The sequence below is a fragment of the Oncorhynchus gorbuscha genome, linkage group LG23, assembly GCF_021184085.1.
Source record: "Oncorhynchus gorbuscha isolate QuinsamMale2020 ecotype Even-year linkage group LG23, OgorEven_v1.0, whole genome shotgun sequence".
Taxonomy (NCBI): domain Eukaryota; kingdom Metazoa; phylum Chordata; class Actinopteri; order Salmoniformes; family Salmonidae; genus Oncorhynchus; species Oncorhynchus gorbuscha.
Window position 1 is genome coordinate 54,314,493 of NC_060195.1, and position 21,429 is coordinate 54,335,921.

The 21,429-nt window shown below is 42.2% G+C and overlaps 1 protein-coding gene across 2 annotated transcripts in view; it reads left to right on the forward strand.

The window, feature by feature from the left end:
* LOC124011369 (contactin-associated protein-like 5) overlaps window positions 1-21,429 on the forward strand; it is a 30,744-nt gene that overhangs the window by 1,492 nt on the left and 7,823 nt on the right. The window contains exons 3-12 of one of the 2 annotated variants that reach the window (XM_046324680.1): window positions 282-475; window positions 1,544-1,694; window positions 5,927-6,130; window positions 6,310-6,494; window positions 6,689-6,832; window positions 17,198-17,471; window positions 17,639-17,782; window positions 17,965-18,130; window positions 19,195-19,301; window positions 21,007-21,126. In XM_046324680.1, the coding sequence (XP_046180636.1) occupies window positions 282-475; window positions 1,544-1,694; window positions 5,927-6,130; window positions 6,310-6,494; window positions 6,689-6,832; window positions 17,198-17,471; window positions 17,639-17,782; window positions 17,965-18,130; window positions 19,195-19,301; window positions 21,007-21,126 (1,689 nt within the window). The remainder of the gene's footprint in view (window positions 1-281; window positions 476-1,543; window positions 1,695-5,926; window positions 6,131-6,309; window positions 6,495-6,688; window positions 6,833-17,197; window positions 17,472-17,638; window positions 17,783-17,964; window positions 18,131-19,194; window positions 19,302-21,006; window positions 21,127-21,429) is intronic. The other variant, XM_046324681.1, reaches the window with a different exon arrangement.

Sequence of the window (21,429 nt, forward strand, 5' to 3'; positions counted from 1 at the left end):
TAAAATGAAATACATCAATAATATACATATTAACAACTGCACCAGGGATGAATGTCATTCTTAATTGTCACACACACACACACACACACACGCACGCACACGCACACACACGCACACACACACACACACACACACACACACACACACACACACACACACACACACACACACACACACACACACACACACACACACACACACACACACACACACACACACACACACACACACACACACACACACACACACACACACACCCATTGTACCCTTTCCTGCTCCAGGAGAGGGTGGCTGGGCCCCGGAGCGGTCAGACAGACAGCCTTGGCTCCAGCTGGACCTCAGGGAGAAGATGGAGATCACGGCCATCGCTACACAGGGCCGTTCAGGGAGCTCTGACTGGGTGAGCAGCTTTATGCTGCTGTTCAGTGACTCTAGCCTGGCTTGGAAGCAGTACGGACAGAGCGAAGACACTGGGGTGAGGCTCTGCCTGTCTGGCAGGTTGATGTTTATTGTCATGAGTCTTGCCCTGGAGGCAGAACTAAGAGGCTTTTCCTTCTAGAGGGGCCAGCTATAAAGTCAAAATTGTCTATATCGTATAAATTAATGAAAACTACAATGTCACCGGATTTAGGTTAAAAGTTGGGTGAAAAAAATATGAAATTCCCTTATGTTAATTACTAATTGTCATGTCCCTTCAAAAATCATAATAAGAAAAATAATATTTGTGTAAGTCATAAGAAGTAGGGATTCATTTCAGGTCTTAAGGGGATTCCTTCCTTGGCAGATATTATAAGACATTTTAAAGCTGTAAATTAGAGATTTTGGTTAAGTACAGCAGAGAAAAGTAGAATGCGAAAATGAAATGTTTTGGTGTAATTAATGGAAGAAAATAGAAAGAAAGAAAATAAGAATGAAATAAAATGTCACACTTCTGAAAATACCAAATGTAAACTTTTGTTTACCTCATCAACCCCCAGCTATTTTCTGCTCTCTGTACTTGAACGCTCTCACCCCAGAAGCTTCGGGTGGCCGCTTGAGAGTTACACAGAGCATAAAACACAGTCTTTTGGCCTCTAGGGTACAGCGCTTCCTTTTTGCTTGACTTGAATTACTTTATTTTTGGGGGTTTGAACTTTTGAATTGATTTCTGTGGCCACTGGGCCCACCAGAGACAGAGGTCGCATTGCTTCTTCCAATGCTGAAAGGCTAAACAAATGGGCTCAGATGGGCTTAGGCCTCCACAGAAGAATCAATACAAGTCATGAAAGAGCTTTATCTTCTTTTTAAATCTCATGTTCCTCCTCGTTCTTCTCAAAAGTTGTTTGGAAGAAATTGAAAAACTGCATCTTGACACAAAAGCAAAGCCCTCAATTTGCCCTCGTTAGTATCATTGACTGTCTACTATTCCTGGATTCTTTTTCACATTACCTTTGAACGAATGATTACTTTTCATGATCTGTTACCAATTGGAAAAAAACTTTGATTTGAATGTGTTTGACCGTTCTAGTCAGTACTGTATCTATTCTCCCTCTCCTCTTCCCAGCAGACATACAGAGGGAACACAAACTCAGAGGGTGTGGTCCAACACAAGCTGGTCCATTCCATCACAGCTAGGTTCCTACGCTTCATCCCACTGGACTGGAGCACTACGGGATGGATCGGCCTCAGAGTGGAGGTCTATGGCTGTGCATACAGTGAGTGGATCATCACATCAGGCTGTCTCTAGTTAGGATCTTGTTTGTGTTAGTGATGCGCGGATCAGCTGTTTGTTCACCCGCAACCGTCCGCAAAGTTTTTGACGGGCCTTTTTAGATAGGTCTGGTGCTTATGATTTCCGAAATTTTTGTATGTTATTTGTTACTCAACTTGTCTATAATTAGGTACAGTTGAAGTCGGAAGTTTACATACACTTAGGTTGGAGTCATGAAAACTTGTTTTTCGACCACTCCACAAATTTCTTGTTAACAAACTATAGTTTTGGCAAGTCGGTTAGGACATCTACTTTCTGCATGATACAAGTCATTTTTCCAACAACTGTTTACAGACAGATTATTTCACTTATAATTCATTGTATCACAATTCCAGTGGGTCAGAAGTTTACATACACTAAGTTGACTGTACCTTTAAGCAGCTTGGAAAATTCCAGAAAATGATGTCATGGCTTGAGAAGCTTCTGATAGGCTAATTGACATAATTTGAGTCAAGTTGTTATTTTGAAGCAACAGAAGACATCAATCAGGAATTTAAAGCTTGGTCGCAAATGAGTCTTCCAAATGGACAATGGCATACTTCCAAAGTTGAGGCAAAATGGCTCAAGGATAACAAAGTCAAGGTATTGGAGTGGCCATCACAAAGCCCTGACCTCAATCCTATAGAACATTTGTGGGCAGAACTGAAAAGGCGTGTGCGAGCAAGGAGGCCTACAAACCTGACTCAGTTACATCAGCTCTGTCAGGAGGAATGGACCAAAATTCACACAACTTATTGTGGGAAGCTTGAGGAAGGCTGCCCGAAACGTTTGACCTAAATTAAACAATTTAAAGGCAATGCTGCTAAATACTAATTGAGTGTATATAAACTTCTGACCCACTGGGAATGTGATGAAAGAAATAAGATGAAACTAATCATTTTCTCTACTATTATTCATACATTTCACATTCTTAAAATAAAGTGGTGATCCTAACTGACCTAAGACAGGGAATTTTTTGTAGGATTAAATGTCAGGAATTGTGAAAAACTGATTTGAAATGTATTTGGCTAAGGTTTATGTAAACTTCTGAATTCAACTGTACATGTAGCTTCTCTTCTGTCATTATTTGTTGCCCTGGAAGAGTAGATAACTCCTTGCTCACCAGAATAATGTCATAAATTGATAGAATTAATGCTTTAACCAAGTTGACTAAAGTTTGTTTTCGCTTTCCTCTTTAATCTCTGCTTCTCTCTTGCAGCAAAGACTTTTAGGGACCGGGGAGTAAATGCAATAATAAAAAATGTAAAACTGGAAAGATTATTTGGCTCGCGTACAGTTAAGCCCTAAAGCTTAGGTTTAGGCTATGCACTAACGGCAGACTAAATAATGAAAGAAAAACCTTAATGTAGCCCATAGATAAGAATTGCACAAGAATTATACATTTATGGATTTTTAATGCATTATTTCTCTTTATTTAACCTGCCCGCCACACAATGTTAAATTTAAGTACTTCGTAACGACCAAACTTGTGGCAACTGAGCTGCCACCAACTTGAAGGAGACGATACATTAACTTTGCTGGAGTATTGAAACTCATCATCCTGAGATGTTTTTAAAACATTAATTTATTTAAGTGTTGTCCAACACCTTCCTAGGGTCTGGGAGCACTAACAGAAAAGGTTGAAAACTATATTTTGGTGTTTTGAATCCTGTTTAGTGCAGAATTAGATACCTTCTCTTTTGGTGCGGTTTCCTCCCTCTAAAGCTTCTAAACACCATTATAATGTTTTGAATTCTGTCGAGTGCAGAAATAGATCCCTATTTCTGAAGTGTCTTAATGTTTCACTTTGTTTTAAATATTTGCCATTTTATACCATTTTGGCAGACATTGTCAGGCATAGTGTTCAAATCACCTGCAATAGCTGCAGGTTGACCGGACAAAATTGAGGATTCTGCTCTTGCCTCTTTTGTTGACAACCAGGTTCTTCTTCTTATTCTTTGGTATTATGGCGGTCCGCAAAGAAATGTTGTAGGTGCCTACTGCCACCCACTGTATCGGCTGTGTATCAGCCAACTAGTTGGTAGTATAAATTCATTACACTTTGTGAAAAAATTGCACTACCAACTAAACCTACAACCATCAAAACCTCACCACTTACTTGGCCCAATCGGATTATTTTGGTAAAATGAAATGAACAAATCATTGAAATGACTTGGGGTATTTTGACAATTTATTGAGACTGCTATGAAATGACAGAGGGGATACAGCTATGTAGGAGAAACAGATGGAAGGGAGCATGGAATTTAACCCCGGTCTTCGGTGGGGAGAGGGGTGACGTGTCTAAGCCAGCTACATTAGGCCTACAGCTATACCACAGGCTCTACACGACTTGCATTCATTTTTATTAAGTATGGTATATAGTGCATTTGGAAAGTATTTAGACCCCTTTCCACATTTTGTTACGTTACAGCCTTATTCTAAAATTGACACAATACCCCGTAATAACGATGCAAAAACACATTTTTAGAATTTTTTCAAATATATAACAATGAAAAAATATTATATCACATTTACAGAAGTATTCAGACCCTTTATTCAGTACTTTGTTGAGGTAGCTTTGGAAGTAATTACAGCCTCGCGTCTTCTTGGGTATGACGCTACAAGCTTGGCACACCTGTATTTGGGGAGTTTCTCCCATTCTTCTTTGCAGGTCCTCTCAAGCTCTGTCAGGTTGGATGGTTGTCCTTCTGGAAGGTTCTCCCATCTCCACAGAAAAACTCTGAAGCTCTTTCAGAGTGACCATTCGGGTTCTTGGTCACCTCCCTGACCAAAGTCCTCCCCCGATTGGCTCAGTTTGCTCAGTTTGGCCAGGCGGCCAGCTCTAGGAAGAGTATTGGTGGTTCCAAACTTCTTCTATTTAAGAAATATGGAGGCCAATGTGTTCTTGGGGAACTACAATGCTGGATACATTTTTGGTACCTTTCCCCAGATCTCTGCCTCAACCCAATCCTGTCTCGGAGTGCTACAGACAATTCCTTCAACCTCATGGCTTGGTTTTTGCTCTGAAATGCACTGTCAAATGTGGGACCTTATATAGACAGGTGTGGGCCTTTCCAAATCATGTCCAGTCAATTTAATTTTCCACAGGTAGACTCCAATCAAGTTGTAGAAACATCTCAAGGATGATCAATGGAAACAGGATGCACCTGAGCTACATTTCGAGTCCCATAGCAAAGGGTCTGAATACTTTTGTAAATAAGGTTCTGTTTTTTATTTGTAATACATTTGCAAATATTTCTAAAAACCTGTTATCGCTTTGTCATTATGGGGTAGATTGATGAGGATTATATATATTTTTTTGTCCAGTTTAGAAAAAGGCTGTCAAGTAACAGATGGGATCTGTTGGGAGGGATCTGAATACTTTACGAATGCATTGTATGTTGGTTGTTTTTTTTGTTGTTGTCAATTTCAATTCACCCCAGAATAGTTTCTTACAGTGTGGCTGAGCAGGTAAAATTCAAATGAAATGTACTATGTTGTTGCCCCTCCCCCTGTTTCTAATCTGTCCAAATAATCCGTTGAAAAAATAAAGGTGGAATTCCACACAAAAAAAATACCCATAGGCCCTTATCATCAATCAATAAACCATTGATTGTATGAGAAACACAGTTTTTGTGTTTTTATGCTGCCTATTACATGCACTGAAACCCCCAAAAGTGTTGTTGTCACAACAGTCTTAAAAGAAAAACACCAATATTCAAGTTGAAGAAGCACTTTGGGTGTTTCAGACTATTTTGTTTCTGTATTAGAACACATTCTCTGTATTAAAACGCTCACATTGGGTTTACATTCAAATACCCCCCAAACACCAGATATCAGATTAGGTGCACTACTTTTCATGGTTATTTTTACAGTGCAACTGCCCTTCATCCATACAATATTTGTGTGTGTGTGTGTGTGTGTGTGTGTGTGTGTGTGTGTGTGTGTGTGTGTGTGTGTGTGTGTGTGTGTGTGTGTGTGTGTGTGTGTGTGTGTGTGTGTGTGTGTGTGTGTGTGTGTGTGTGTGTGTGTGTGTGTGTGTGTGTGTGTGTGTGTGTGTGTGTGTGTGTGCGTCTGATTATGCACTCATGTATTATAAAGCGTTAGCACAAATTTTAACATTATGCTAATATTCAGTAGATGGGTAATCTGACCGTGTTTTCTTCATGTTTATCTTCATCCACTATTGGTTGACAGAGTCAGATGTGGCAAACTTCAACGGCAGGAGTGCTCTGTTGTACCGGTTTAACCAGAAGTCCCAGAGAACCCTGAAGGATGTGATCTCCCTCAGGTTTAAGAGCTACGGGGCAGATGGGGTGCTGGTGCACGGGGAGGGACACAGAGGAGACTACCTGACATTGGAGCTGCACCACGGGACCCTGGCTCTGCACCTCAACCTGGGTAAGCACAGGCCAACGGTCTGATACAACTACTATAAGGGAATGGTGCTATCATTATGACAAAATCAAATATACAGTAAAAGATGCGGATTCTGAAAACTCCTCATTCAACCTACTGTATCTGTGTTGTACTCTTCTTCCCTCCTCCTCCTCTCCCTCTTCCCTCTTCCCTCTCTCCAGATGACGCTAAGCTCTACCCCAGCAGTGGGAATGTGTCAGTGGGCCTGGGCAGTCTCCTGGATGACCAGCTCTGGCACTACGTCCTAGTTAAACGCTCCAACAAGCAGGTCAACCTCACCGTGGACGGGCACACACGTCAACTCAGCACTACAGGTGTGGAAGACTCACTGGAGGTGGACTATGAGGTGCGTCATCACTCATTAATGTACTGTATTTCATTAGAGCCACTGCAAATTATGCGGCATAATTCATTATGCGCCATCAATCATTCATTCATCCATACATTACTGAATTATATATATTTAAATGTTGTTGTTTTTTGTGGTGTAATCCATCAGTAATGTTTTGTTATGAATCCCATTCTCTTTGTGTCTCAAAGCTCAGCTTTGGAGGAATTCCTATACCCGGTAAACCAGGAAGCTTCCTTAGGAAGAACTTCCATGGCTGCATAGAGAACCTCTACTATAATGGAGTCAGCATTATCAACCTGGCCAAGCGACGCAAGCTCCAGATCCACAGTGTGGTAGGGATCTATACTATACATAAAGTATACTGAATGTACACTGGTCTAGCATACTGTATGTACCCCAGATCCACAGTGTGGTAGGGATCTATACTATACATAAAGCATACTGAATGTACACTGGTCTAGCATACTGTATGTACCCCAGATCCACAGTGTGGTAGGGATTTATACTATACATAAAGCATACTGAATGTACACTGGTCTAGCATACTGTATGTACCCCAGATCCACAGTGTGGTAGGGATCTATACTATACATAAAGCATACTGAATGTACACTGGTCTAGCATACTGTATGTACCCCAGATCCACAGTGTGATAGGGATCTATACTATACATAAAGCATACTGTATGTACCCCATGAAAAAAAAAAACTACAGGGCCCCTAACATAGAAATCAGAATGTTTCAGATTAAAATAACATACTGAACAATATGTGTTATTAAATGTACTAACTGTGAGCTTCTGCTGCTCTGTATTATAATTGTGCATATTCTAGTTTCTACTTTCATTCTTTGCCTATATTTTAACAGTATTGCAAACGTTTTTGGTTCCTAATGTTTAAAAAAAAGCTGTCTGCGTCATGAGATTTTTATGATGCTTTATTATAAATAACTAAACAATTGGGGAATTATTTTTTAATATATGGTATTGTAGTCAGTTTCAATGAAGAAATTACCAATGATCCATGTTTAAGATTAAATAATTGATTACCAATTCTTATAAACAAGGCTAACCCTCTACTGCCCATAATTCCTAAATATATGCCTAAATAAACATACCCAAAATAAAAAACTATTCCTGAACTATGTGGACTGCAGGCATAAATGTGGTACCTACAGAGAGCAAGCATCTGTGAGACTGCAACTGTAGTGTCAAGACATTATGTGGTTCATTCCTGAGTAAGTTCCACACGAGATAAACCATAGCAGAACATACTCTGAAACAGTATTTTGCCCGTCCCCGGGCAGGCTTGGGTAGAACAGGTTAAGGCATTAGCCCTTGTGTTTGTTCCCTGTAAACAAAACTCAGAGATTATTACCCTGCACCAAGAGCCCAGCATCAAGCCTTCCTGTTTATAATGTCTTTAAAATGACATTTTCTAGCTAGCTGGTTTTCATTTGAAAGGGTGGCAAGGCTGTTCAACCTGCCTTGGCACATTGCAGATCTTAGATTGTTCTTTGGAAGTTTCAGCTTACTGAAGGCACATTCACCTCCAGCTACTGTTGCAGGCATTGTACAAAAGATTTGCAGTGCAACGCATATCTCTCAAAAAAAATGCTCTGTAGCTGCAACTTGTGGATGGCATGTAGGAGCTCTACAGGAGAAAGTGGCACCGTATATCATCTTTAGACCGCACCTCATTTTCAAATCCATCTGTGAGATCTTTGCGGAGTACTTGTTTCTCAATTTGTGGCAAGATACACACACATTTGGGTTTGGTGAAATCTCCTTGCGTATAGCTGCAATCGCGTGGAACCGCAAGCACTGTGTTGCGAAATCCAGTGTCTGACTTCTGTTCATTTTCCTTTGTCATCTTCAGTCTCGCCAGAGAAACATTTGATTTGTTTTCTGTCGGCTCCTCTGTTCACTGTGAAACTGAGCAGTTCCGCCCCGTTCATTTGCCACCGTGGAGGCTTCTGCCAAAAGAGCGTCACCATTGATTACGCAGAGCCTGTATTTCTTCCTGTAGTGCCTTAATGTGAGCTGCTTCAGTGTCCACTGAAATATTTCCTGACTGCAGAATTAGGCTTCTATACTCAATACACTGCAAAACTCTTACCCAGAAAGTGAGCAGGAAGATTGCCTTGAAAGACATTAAGTAGCTTTTCAGACCCTTTGCCTCAGATTTGGCTTCTTGTTTGTCAGGCTGCAGCTAGCAAGAAGCATGTCTAGGGCCTTGATGATAGACGGTAAATGAGTTGCCACTGGTCGGACCGCAGCAATACGCGCACTCCATCGTGTGTCTGAAAGGCGGTTAAGACAGCAGCCAGTATTTTCTTTGAGAATGGCCCATCGCTCTGGGCTGGAACTGAACAGATTGTACAGACAATTCACACAGACAAAAAAGGTTGATACTCCTGGGCACGGCTGAGCTACATGTACACCCACAAGAATAAGAGTATGGGAGGCACACGGTGAATATCTCCCTTCACTTTCCCTGACATATTTGTACCATTTATCATAGCCTTGACCACGGCAATCTGCTATGTCAATACCATGCCCTTCCAATGCACTCAAATCATTTTGGAAATTTCACTGCCTGTCTTTCTAGCAAAGTCTTTTAAATCCAAGAAAACGTTCAATTAATTCCTAGTCACCTGTTTCCTGAACTTTATCTTTGTGTACATATCTCACCAAGAATACATTTAGCTCAGTATGGGAAATGTCTGGAGTTGCATCACATACAACCGAGTAATAGATTACATCTTCTCTTTCATAAAGTATTGTTTTCAAAAACGCTTTGACCACATATTCCTATGAACTCGTTGTGGCTCTCAGATCTGAGGTAATAAGAGTGTCGTGCTCCTTTCCTTTTGTCCGTGACTTTCTGTAAGTGCTCACGTAATAGCGGGTCATAATTTGACGACAGTTCAAGGAAGCCTAGGTAATGTCCATGATGCACATCATCAAGATTGAGTGATTTCCGTCAGAATGGTAGATTCCTAGATGCGATGTACAGTGTCCAAAATCCTTTCTACAAGTGCTCTGTTTTTATACATTTCGGACTGGATTTGTTTCTGCAGCTGACTGTCTATACCTGTAGCTGTTGTTACAGTATGCTGGATATTTTTTCATTTCCAGTAACAGTTCTTGTGAGACACACCATCCTCATGCTCTGGTAGTGTGTCATACATTCTCTGCCATTTCACTGATGATATCGTATAGCCATCCTTACTACTCAGAGAACTGGGTGAAGGTTTACTTTGCTCATGAGAAAAAAAGAACACATGGAATGCAATATAATGCCTTTACACTCTTACTAAAAATAAGCCAGTCTCTCTGCAACTTTCTGTTTGCTGACTTACTGTAAATAGTTGGGGAATGACTTGCCTTCTGAGTCTGGGTGCATGCTTTTATACAGTTCAGTCTCCTCACCACACCAGTTGGCTAGTCTGCGAACAATAGCTTCCCTTTCCAAACCTCATCTTCCACACTTTGAATCTGTCCATTCTCTTCCTTTCCCTTATTACTTGCTTGTTCAATCTCTTCTGTCACTCCTTTACTGGCACAGCTGCTACTCCTTAACTCCTCTTCATCCTCCCTGCTCTCCTCTGAATCAGAGTCTGTCTGACAGCTTTCTGCTGACCTGGGGCTCTCTAGGCACTAGGAAATGAGTAAGCAAAGGGAAGTTTAGGTTTAATGTTCACTCCTACAAAGGTTACCATACTAAAAATATACTACAAAATGAAAAAACGTTTTAATAGTATACAGTTGAAGTCGGAAGTTTACATACACTTAGGTTGACTGTACCTTTAAACAGCGTGGAAAATTCCAGTTGGGTAGAAGTTGACATACACTAAGTTGACTGTCCCTTTAAACAGCTTAGAAAATTCCAGAAAATGATGTCATGGCTTTGGAAGCTTCTGATAGGCTATTGACATCATTTGAGTCAATTGGAAGTGTACCTGTGGATATATTTCAAGGCCTACATTCAAACGTAGTGCCTCTTTGCTTGACATCATGGGAAAATCAAAAGAAATCAGCCAAAACTTCAGAAAATAAAATTGTAGACCTCCACAAGTCTGGTTCATCCTTGGGAACAATTTCCAAATGCCTGAAGGTACCACGTTCATCTGTACAAACAACAGTACGCAAGTATAAACACCATGGGACCACGCAGCCATCATACCCCTCAGGAAGGAGACGCGTTCTGTCTCCTTGAGATGAACGTACTTTGGTGCGAAAAGTGCAAATCAATCCCAGAACAACAGCAAAGGACCTTGTGAAGATGCTGGAGGAAACAGGTACAAAAGTATCTATATTCACAGTAAATCAAGTCCTATATCGAAGTAACCTGAAAGACCACTCAGCAAGGAAGAAGCCACTGCTCCAAAACCGCCATAAAAAAAGCCAGACTACAGTTTGCAACTGAACATGGGGACAAAGATTGTACTTTTTGAAGAAATGTCCTCTGGTCTGAGGAAACGAAAAATAGAACTGTATGGCTATAATGACCATCGTTATGTTTGGAGGAAAAAGGGGGAGGCTTGCAAGCCGAAGAACACAATCCCAACCGTGAAGCACGGGGGTGGCAGCATCATGTTGTGGAGGTGCTTTGCTGCAGAAGGTACTGGTGCACTTCACAAAATAGATGGCATCATGAGGTAGGAACATTATGTGGACAATTATGTGGACATATTGAAGCAACATCTCAAGACATCAATCAGGAATTTAAAGCTTGAGTCTTCCAAATGGACAAAGACCCCAAGCATACTTCCAGAGTTGTGGCAAAATGGCTCAAGGACAACAAAGCCAAGGTATTGGAGTGGCCATCACAAAGCCCTGACCTCAATCCTATAGAACATTTGTGGGCAGAACTGAAAAAGCATGTGCGAGCAAGGAGGCCTACAAACCTGACTCAGTTACACCAGCTCTAATAAGTTGGGCCTAAATTGACCCAACTTATTGTGGGAAGCTTGTGGAAGGCTACCCGAAACGTTTCACCCAAGATAAACAATGTAAAGGCAATGCTACCAAATACTAATTGAGTGTATGTAAACTTCTGACCCACTGGAAATGTGATGAAAGAAATAAAAGTTGAAATAGATCATTCTCTCTACTATTATACTGACATTTCACATTCCTAAAATAAAGTGGATATCCTAACTGACCTAAGACAGGGAATTTTATATGAAATTAAATTGCAGGAATTGTGAAAAACTGAGTTTAAATGTATTTTGCTAGGGTGTATGTAAACTTCTGACTTCAACTATACATATCAAATAGAATTCGTATTTAAGTGTGTCTAAGTCATCATGTGCCAAACTTTACAATAAAAAAAATGTGTCTAGTTATGCTGCTGCTGCTATAAAACAACTGCCTCACCTCCAAGGTCCACTGTTTCAACTTCATGTGGTAGACACATGCTGGGATCTTTGTCTATGGCAGTAGTAGTACTAGAATCTAACAGTATGGATGACTACATGTTAGGTTTTAATTTTTGTCTTATTAGCTATCCAATATCACACAAATGTTGTGGAATACAGTTATAATAATATCTAAATAATAGCTAATTAGCTAGTCATAGCTGGTAGTGGTAGCTCATCATTATCATGTTAATACTGTAATTACTGCTCTGACCGAGCCGAGTGAGTCAACGGTGGGCAGTTACCTGCAGCTAGCAAGCTATCAAGCTAGCTATATTGGCAAGCTAGGCTACTCAGTTCGGCAGGCCGTCTACACTGACTTTACCACTCAAATCCTTCTCCTCTTTTTTTTCGGTGAAAAAACGTAGTGAGTCATTTTGTTCCCTAAATTTTGCTTAATCCATCTCCATTTCCTTTCTTTCCTTTTCTGGAAACCCAATTTTGTTTTTGAGGGGGACATAGTGTTTATCACTCGTGACTGCTTAGGCTACATGCTTGAGCAACTGTCAGATCAGAGGTATTGTTTTTTCACCTCGTGGAGAATGGACCAAACCATGTACATTATGGGGGGGGATTGCCTGACCTGATTATGGTTATACGTTTTCATTTTCATCACAGATTCTTTTGTCTAACATTTTTTTAAATGATTAACAAATCATTTTCTAAACATTTAGGGGCCCTTACCAGGCTAGGGCCCCATGAATCATCCATGACCCCCCCCCCCCTTAACGTTGCCCTTGTATATACATACTACACTCCAACTGAATAAACTCCAATAAGAATGACCATTAATTAAAGTCATTCTATACGTTATGCCTAGATGACCCAGTATGGATGAATGTGGTGTGTTTTGCATTAAAAACCAGGTGATTCGAGCCCTGAATGCTGATAGTTTGAAAGCTGTGCTATATCAGACCGTATACCATAGGTATGACAAAAATATATATTTTTACTGGTCTAATTGCGTTGGAATCCAGTTCATAATGGCAATAAGGCCCCGCGGGGGTTTGTGATATATAGGCAATATACCACGCAGTGGTAGGCGTGCATGGCCACGCACTCAAATCAAATCAAATGTATTTGTCACATACACATGGTTAGCAGATGTTAATGCGAGTGTAGCGAAATGCTTGTGCTTGTAGTTCCGACAATGCAGTAATAGCCAACGAGTAATCTAACCTAACAATTCCAAAACTACTACCTTATACACACAAGTGTAAAGGGATAAAGAATATGTACATAACGATATATGAATGAGTGATGGTACAGAACGGCATAGGCAAGATGGAGTAGATGGTATAGAGTACAGTATATACATATGAGATGAGTAATGTAGAGTATGTAAACAAAGTGGCATAGTTTAAAGTGGCTAGTGATACATGTATTACATAAAGATGCAGTAGATGATATAGAGTACAGTATATACATATACATATGACATGAGTAATGTAGGGTATGTAAACATTATATTAAGTAGCATTATTTAAAGTGACTAGTGATATAGTTTTACAATTTCCATCGATTTCCATTATTAAAATGGCTGGAGTTGAGTCAGTGTGTTGGCAGCAGCCACTCAATGTTAGTGGTGGCTGTTTAACAGTCTGATGGCCTTGAGATAGAAGCTGTTTTTCAGTCTCTCGGTCCCTGCTTTGATGCACCTGTACTGACCTTGCCTTCTGGATGATAGCGGGGTAAACAGGCAGTGGCTCGGGTGTTTGTTGTCCTTGATGATCTTTATGGCCTTCCTGTGACATCGGGTGGTGTAGGTGTCCTGGAGGGCAGGTAGTTTGCCCCCGGTGATGCGTTGTGCAGACCTCACTACCCTCTGGAGAGCCTTATGGTTGTGGGCGGAGCAGTTGCCCTACCAGTTGCCGTACTCTCGATTGTGCATCTGTCGAAGTTTGTACGTGTTTTCAGGTGACAAGCCGAATTTCTTCAGCCTCCTGAGGTTGAAGAGGCGCTGCTGCGCCTTCTCGACGACGCTGTCTGTGTGGGTGGACCAATTCAGTTTTTCCGTGATGTGTACGACGAGGAACTTAAAACTTACAGTCATGGGTGAACAGGGAGTACAGGAGAGGGCTGAGAACTCACCCTTGTGGGGCCCGAGTGTTGAGTATCAGCGGGGTGGAGAGGTTGTTTCCTACCCTCACCACCTGGGGGCGTCCCGTCAGAAAGTCCAGGACCCAGTTGCACAGGTCGGGGTCGAGACCCAGGGTCTCGAGCTTAATGACAAGTTTGGAGAGTACCGTGGTGTTAAATGCTGAGCTGTAGTCGATGAACAGCATTCTTACATAGGTATTCCTCTTGTCCAGATGGGTTAGGGCAGTGTGCAGTGTATAAAAACAGTCCTTAGCTGCGGTATATTGGTCATATACCACACCTCCTTGGGCCTTATTGCTTAATCATGAATTTGTTTTGTGTCATGAAGGTTCACACCTCTCAAAATACATTTTCAAAACTACAATGCTGGAAGATGATGCATATATAACATTAAATGGTGGTTAGGAAGAGGCAAAGTAGGTACAGTTTTCCCAGTCCATTACAGAACGCCTCTGCTCTGTCTATTTTAATGTAATTTTGTACAGCTCTCTCTAGAACCCTTTGGTGACCAATTACAGGCAGGCGCTGAGCCATGGACACCCACTCCCTCCCAGCCTACGGTGAGCTCTGTCTGTGGAGGTAATGTGTATGTCCCAAATGGCACCCTATTCCCTATATAGTGGTATACAAAAGTAGTGCACTATATCTGGAATAGGGTGTCATTTGAGACACACCCAATGTGAATATATGGTATATGGACATGTTGAGGAGGCGGCATTAATGAGAAATGAAAGGAAGCCACTATTGTCATTATTTTCAGCCCAAATGGGCATCTGTGCAGAAGGCGTACCTGGTAAATTGCATAGTTGCCATGGCAAATGTTCAGGTATTAGATCAAACAGAAAGTGCTAAAATGTTCTGTTTGATCTAATACAATACTTGCCCATTGTTTGGCCCTCTTTGTCATTTAGCTGAACCCATTGCCGTCCATGTGAACTGTGGAAGCCAATGAAAGAGACTGTGAAAGGTATTCGAGATGCTGCCTGGCAGATAGTCTGTAATATGTTAGGGGACAGTTTCAGATTTGTATTTGTATTTGTATGTATTATGGTTCCCCATTAGCTGCTGCCAGGGCAAGTAGTGATGAAGTCAATCTCTCCTCTACTTTGAGCCAGGAGAGATTGACATGCATGTTATTCATGTTTGCTCTCCATGTACATCCAAGGGCCAGCCGTGCTGCCCTGTTCTGAGCCAATTGCAATTTTCCTAAGTTCCTCTTTGTGGCACCTGACCCCACGACTGAACAGTAGTCCAGGTGCGACAAAAGTAGAGCTTGTTGATAGTGCTGTTAAGAAGGTAGAGCAGCGCTTTATTATGGACAGACTTCTCCCCATCTTAGCTACTGTTGTATCAATATGTTTTGACCATGACAGTACAATCCAGGGTTACTCCAAGCAGTTTAGTCACCTCAACTTGCTCAATTTCCACATGATTTATTGCAATATTTAGTTGAGGTTCCGGGTTTAGTGAATGATTTATAACTAACTTATTCCTTGCCACCCATTCTGAAGCTAACTGAATCTCTTTGTTAAGTGTTGCAGTCATTTCAGTTGCCGTAGTAGCTGACGTGTAAAGTGTTGAGTCATCCGCATAGACACACTGGCTTTACTCAAAGCCATTAGTAAAGATTGAAAAAGGTAAGGGGCCTAGAAAGCTGCTCTGGGGAATAACCGATTCTACCTGGATTGTGTTGGAGAGGCTTCCATTAAAGAATACCGCCTGTGTTCTGCTAGACAGGTAACTCTTTATCCACAATATAGCGGGGGGGTGTAAAGCCATAACACATACGTTTTACCAGCAGCAGACTATGATCGATAATGTCAAAAGCTGCACTGAAGTCTTACATAACAGCCCCCTCAATCTTTTTTATCATCAACTTCTCTCAGCCAATCATCAAGTAATTTGTGTAAGTGCTGTGCTTGTTGAGTGTCCTTCCCTATAAGCGTGCTGAAAGTCTATTGTCAATTTGTTCACTGTAAAATAGCATTGTATCTGGTCAAACACATTTTTTTCCTAAAACTTTATTAAGGGTTGGTAACAGGCTATTTGAGCCAGTGAAGGGGGCTTTACTATTCTTAGGTAGCGGAATGACTTTGGCTTCCCTCCAGGCCTGCGGGCACAAACTTTCTAGTAAGCTTAAATTGAAGATATGGAAAATAGGAGTGGCAATATTGTCCACTGTTATCTTTCAGTAATTTTTCATCCAAGTTGTCAGACGCCGGTGGCTTGTCATTGTTGATAGAGAACAATCTTTTTTTTTCCTCTTCCACATTCACTTTATGGAATTGAAAATTACAATTCTTGTCTTTCAATTTGTAGTACGTTTGCCAATCGGTTGTGCAGCCAGACTTATTTGCCATTCCTTTTGCCTCATCCCTCTCAACCATACCATTTTTCAATGTATTCATCCACTGGAATTGAACAGTTGTTACAGTCATTTTGTTAATGGGTGTATATGCTTATTAGTAACTGGGATGTTTCAAGTGCAGACAGACAGCCCAGCGCCGGAGTTCTGTTCTCCTCTGTGGCAGGCAGCAGGATCGATGATGTATTCACAGCTAAGCTGAGCATGTGTATCGGACAAATACTGAACTCTGTATTCACTCTCAATGCTCCTTCACTCTCCCTGGGACAGGAAAGCTGAATTAGTGATAACATTTGACATTTCCATGGCCTTTCCACTCAGATGACCATGAATAACATTGCATCTGCTAGTGTGTGTGTGTGTGTGCGTGCGTGTGTGTGTGTGTGTGTGTGTGTGTGTGTGTGTGTGTGTGTGTGTGTGTGTGTGTGTGTGTGTGTGTGTGTGTGTGTGTGTGTGTGTGTGTGTGTGCGTGCGTGCGTGCGTGCGTGCGTGCGTGCGTGCGTGCGTGCGTGCGTGCGTGCGTGCGTGCGTGCGTGCGTGCGTGCGTGCGTGCGTGCGTGCGTGCGTGTGTGTGACGTACAGTATGTCAGTCACGCATGCAACATTCATTCTGTATGTGTCACAGGAAAGGACCTCTGACTCAAAGGACTCCAGAACAGACACACAAAAGGAATGGCTTCCTGTACTGTGTACAATTTCCGTCTCTTTGAACAGTTGCTAATCAGCATGTCTCAATAGAAGAGAATAGTAGGCTACCACGGAATGTGTATAGCATTGATCCCTACTTAGCCTTTCCTCTGTTCCCCAGGGCAACGTGACCTTCTCATGCTCTGAGCCCCAGCCTCAGATGGTGTCCGCCACCTTCCTGTCCTCCAGCGGTAGCTACCTGTCTCTACCCCTGGGTCCTCTTGGGGTGTGGGGGCTGGACGTACACTTCCACTTCAGGACCTGGAACCAGGAAGGACTTCTGTTCTCCACCGGCCTGGCACAGGGATCACAGCACCTGGTGTTGCAAATCAGCGGAGGTCAACTGCACCTAATGGTCCATGGAGCTGCTGAGCAGAACACCAACATTTCCATAGGTTAGCAGCTAGCTAGCTAGGAAAAAGCCACCTAATGGCATGTCACATTGCCTTTGGGGTCGCTAATGTTTGCTAAGTTTGCAGGTAACAATGAACTGGCAGCATTATGGGACTGCAGTAAATGTAGCCTAACCCATGCTTTGTTTTTCTGTGTTCTGTTTTACTAGAAGTCGGTGTAACTGATGGCCTGTGGCATTCTGTTAGTCTGAGCTACAGAGATCGGATGGTTTCCCTGGTCTTGGACAATGAGCCAACATCTACCGTGGACGTACAAAGTCATGCAGACTCAGGCAATAGTGTATTTTTTGGAGGTAAGATGGCAGTCTTTTAGCTATTGCTTATTGTTGGTGGAAAATTGGTACTGACTGTGTCTTAAATTATGCTTGAATTTTTTAAGTGTGTGTTTTAATTCGATCATTGTTTCATCAAAATGTGTTTGATGACTATTCCTGGAATGATTTAGCAATACAAATATTGTCATGATTTCCAACAGGTTGTCCCCAATACAGTGGTGACTGTAAGAACCCTACTGTGGCCTTCCAAGGGTGCATGCGTCAGATCTTCCTAAACAACCAACTTATGGATCTACCCCATGTGCAGCAAGGGCTTTTGGGTAATTACAGCAAGCTTCAGTTCGACATCTGTGGGATCCGCAACAGGTATGCTCACAAAATCTCAACAATTCATGTTTTTATATCTTGTATTTAGGCTACAGTATGTCATTTGTGACACTGTTCTATGCAATATACGGGAAAGTATCTCTGTGTCTGTCTCTTCAATCTATCAGTATAACATGTGTATGACCTGAGATCAGATGGAAGGACTCCCATTACAACAGACTGTATGACATGTGTATGACCTGAGATCAGATGGAAGGACTCCCATTACAACAGACAGTATGACATGTGTATGACCTGAGATCAGATGGAAGGACTCCCATTACAACAGAGATTACAAAATTACATTTTGCTTGCTGGATCCTAAATGGCACCAAAAGTAGTGTACTATATAGGGAATAGTGAGCCATTTGAGATGCATCCCCCTGGACTGTATGCCTGTACTGTCACACTGCCAAAGCCAGAAACATCCTCTGAATAATTTGTTCCCATCCCTCTAAGGCAGCTGTGTGTGTGTGTGTGTGTGTGTGTGTGTGTGTGTGTGTGTGTGTGTGTGTGTGTGTGTGTGTGTGTGTGTGTGTGTGTGTGTGTGTGTGTGTGTGTGTGTGTGTGTGTGTGTGTGTGTGTGTGTGTGTGTGTGTGTGTGTGTGTGTGTGTGTGTGTGTGTGTGTGTGTGTGTGTGTGTGTGTGTGTGTGTGTGTGTGTGTGTGTGTGTCTCCCATCCCTCCCTGGGCATATATCCCTGCCAGTATTGATTTGCCTGTGTGCCAGCTCTGACTATTAGACTGAGTGAGAAATATGTTGTGGCTGTGCCAGAGCAGGCAGCAGTGATTAGGTTGACGCGCTCCAGGAGTCACACTCTGTTTCCTCCCTAAGCCTGCTCTATGGAGGGGTGGAGTGATGGAGGGAACTGGCAGAGGAGACAGCACAGACAGTGGCTATATCGAGGGTTATAGACAGTGGATATGCAAGGACACAACACTATGATAGAGGAACTGCCTTATATATCTCTTTTATCTTCTATTAATGGCTTTTCATGCTACTGTATGCAGCTCTGCAGTCATGAGTTATGTTCGGAGTGTGAACATGTCTCTCTCTCTCCATAGATGTCTGCCTAATTTTTGTGAGCATGATGGACGATGCACCCAATCATGGGATACTTTCTACTGTGACTGCTCAGGGACAGGCTACACTGGAGAAACCTGTCACAACTGTAAGTCAAACTGTCACAACTGCGGCCCAAATGTAATGCCCATGATAAATTTGGGCTGACTTTGGATATCCTATGGGGCTAGTTAGAGACAATCGGTAAAATACACAAGATACATGGGACAATGTGTTAAAATTCCAATAGCTCCAAATTTCAAATGCTTAAAAACCTCAAACCAACAATACATTTTAGTATTTTCCTATACAAATATTGAAAGTATTTACTGAGAACTAAAAGGTGTGTAATGTGAAAATATTGTCTCATTTACATTGTGTAATTTATTGATGGTCTCTAACTAGCCACAGTGATAGGCTATCCAAAGTCAAACCAATTTTGCCATGGTCGCACACCAGCTGGCTAAAGCTAATTGGCTAAATTATTTGGTTAACTCTTCCCACTGGTCAAGACACACAAGAGACACCCACATCAAACTACACCCCAAAACCACATCACGTTTGAATTCAGTCATAGCATTTCTTAATGAACCAATTCTAAAACCAGGCCAAATCAGGAAGTGCAGTCGCCTTTTAAACTGGCTCCTTCATGATAGTGAACATCTTCACCTGTGAAAATATACAGTACAAATACACTCAGTGGACAGTTTACTAGGAACACCACCCTGTTCGAGAAAATGGTTTGTTCCTACCGACAGTGAGTCACGTTGCCGTGGCTTGCTATATAAAGCAGGCAGACAGGCTTCGAGGCATTCGGTTACTGACCGAAGCGATTTTGAGCATGGTATGAGCGTCGGTGACAGGTGTGCCGGTTCCAGTATCTCAGAAATGGCCGACCTCCTGGGCTTGTCACAAACGACAATGTTTAGGGTTTATCGAGAACAAAATAAATAAATAAAAAACATCCAGTCAGCGGCAGTCCTGTGGGCATAAACAGCTCATTGATGAGAGGTCGAAGGAAAATGGCAAGAGTCATGCACGCTAACAGGCGGGCCACAAACAGGAAAATAACGTCACAGTACAACAGTGGTGTGCAGAATGGCATCTCGGAACGCACAACTTGTCAGTCCTCGGTCCTTGTCATGGATGGGCTATATGCAGCAGAAGACCACACGAAGTTCCACTCTTATCAGTGAAAAACAAAAAGAAGAGGCTCCAGTGGTCACGCGGTCACCAACACTGGACAACTGAGGGGTGTGAAAACATAGCCTGGTACGACGAATCCCAGTTCCTGTTGCTGACGGCAGAGTCTGAATTTGGTGTAAGCAGCATGAGTCCATGGCCCATCCTGCCTGGTGTCCACCCGGTACAGGCTGGTGGGGTATTGGTGTGGGAAATGTTATCCCGGCACATGTTAGGTCCCTTGATACCAATTGAGCAACGTTTCCATGCATAAAGAATTCAGGCTGTTCTGGAGGCAAAAGGGGTCCGACCCGGGTGTACCGGCACTAGACGGGCCCCTGAGTGTATATTATGTTTAATATACTGTATAGAGTGACTAAAGTTACATTAGTGTTTCCACTATTTCCCATCACTGAACTCTCATTGATATTCCCATCAGGGTGTCATAAATTGTGAAGGGGAGGGAACTTTACTGACTGCTGAAATATAAAAGCTGCCGTGGCTTTCTACTTCACACCAATACCGTTCACACATTTTGCATGTGACAAGAAAATGTAATTGAGCTAGTGCTCTTGGCATACTGCAACACACGTATGGGCTATTGATATAAGTACTCATCTTGCTTCCCACAGCTATTTATGAAGCGTCGTGTGAGGCACACAGACAAATGGGGAGTACGTCTGGCTACTTCTTCATTGATCCAGATGGGAGTGGTCCTCTAAAGGCAGCACTGGTCTACTGCAACATGACTGGTGAGCTCATGGCTTGGCATAGCCTGGTTAAACCAGACTGAATTGTAGTGAAGCAATGGTGAGTACAGCGTTTGGTAACCGGGCTAGGCCGGGGAAGCTGCTGGTGCAGTTTTGGATATTCTCAATGAGATAATATGAGGCTAATGCGATTAAGTGTGTCCACCACTTTACACATCTTTATTTATCTCTGGTGTACTTTTCATACAGTTGACTAACCTGAATTAAATTCATCATTAGAAATGTGAAGGACACCTATCCTGGAAAACAAAATTACATTCTAGTAGTCTTTCTCATGCTAATATG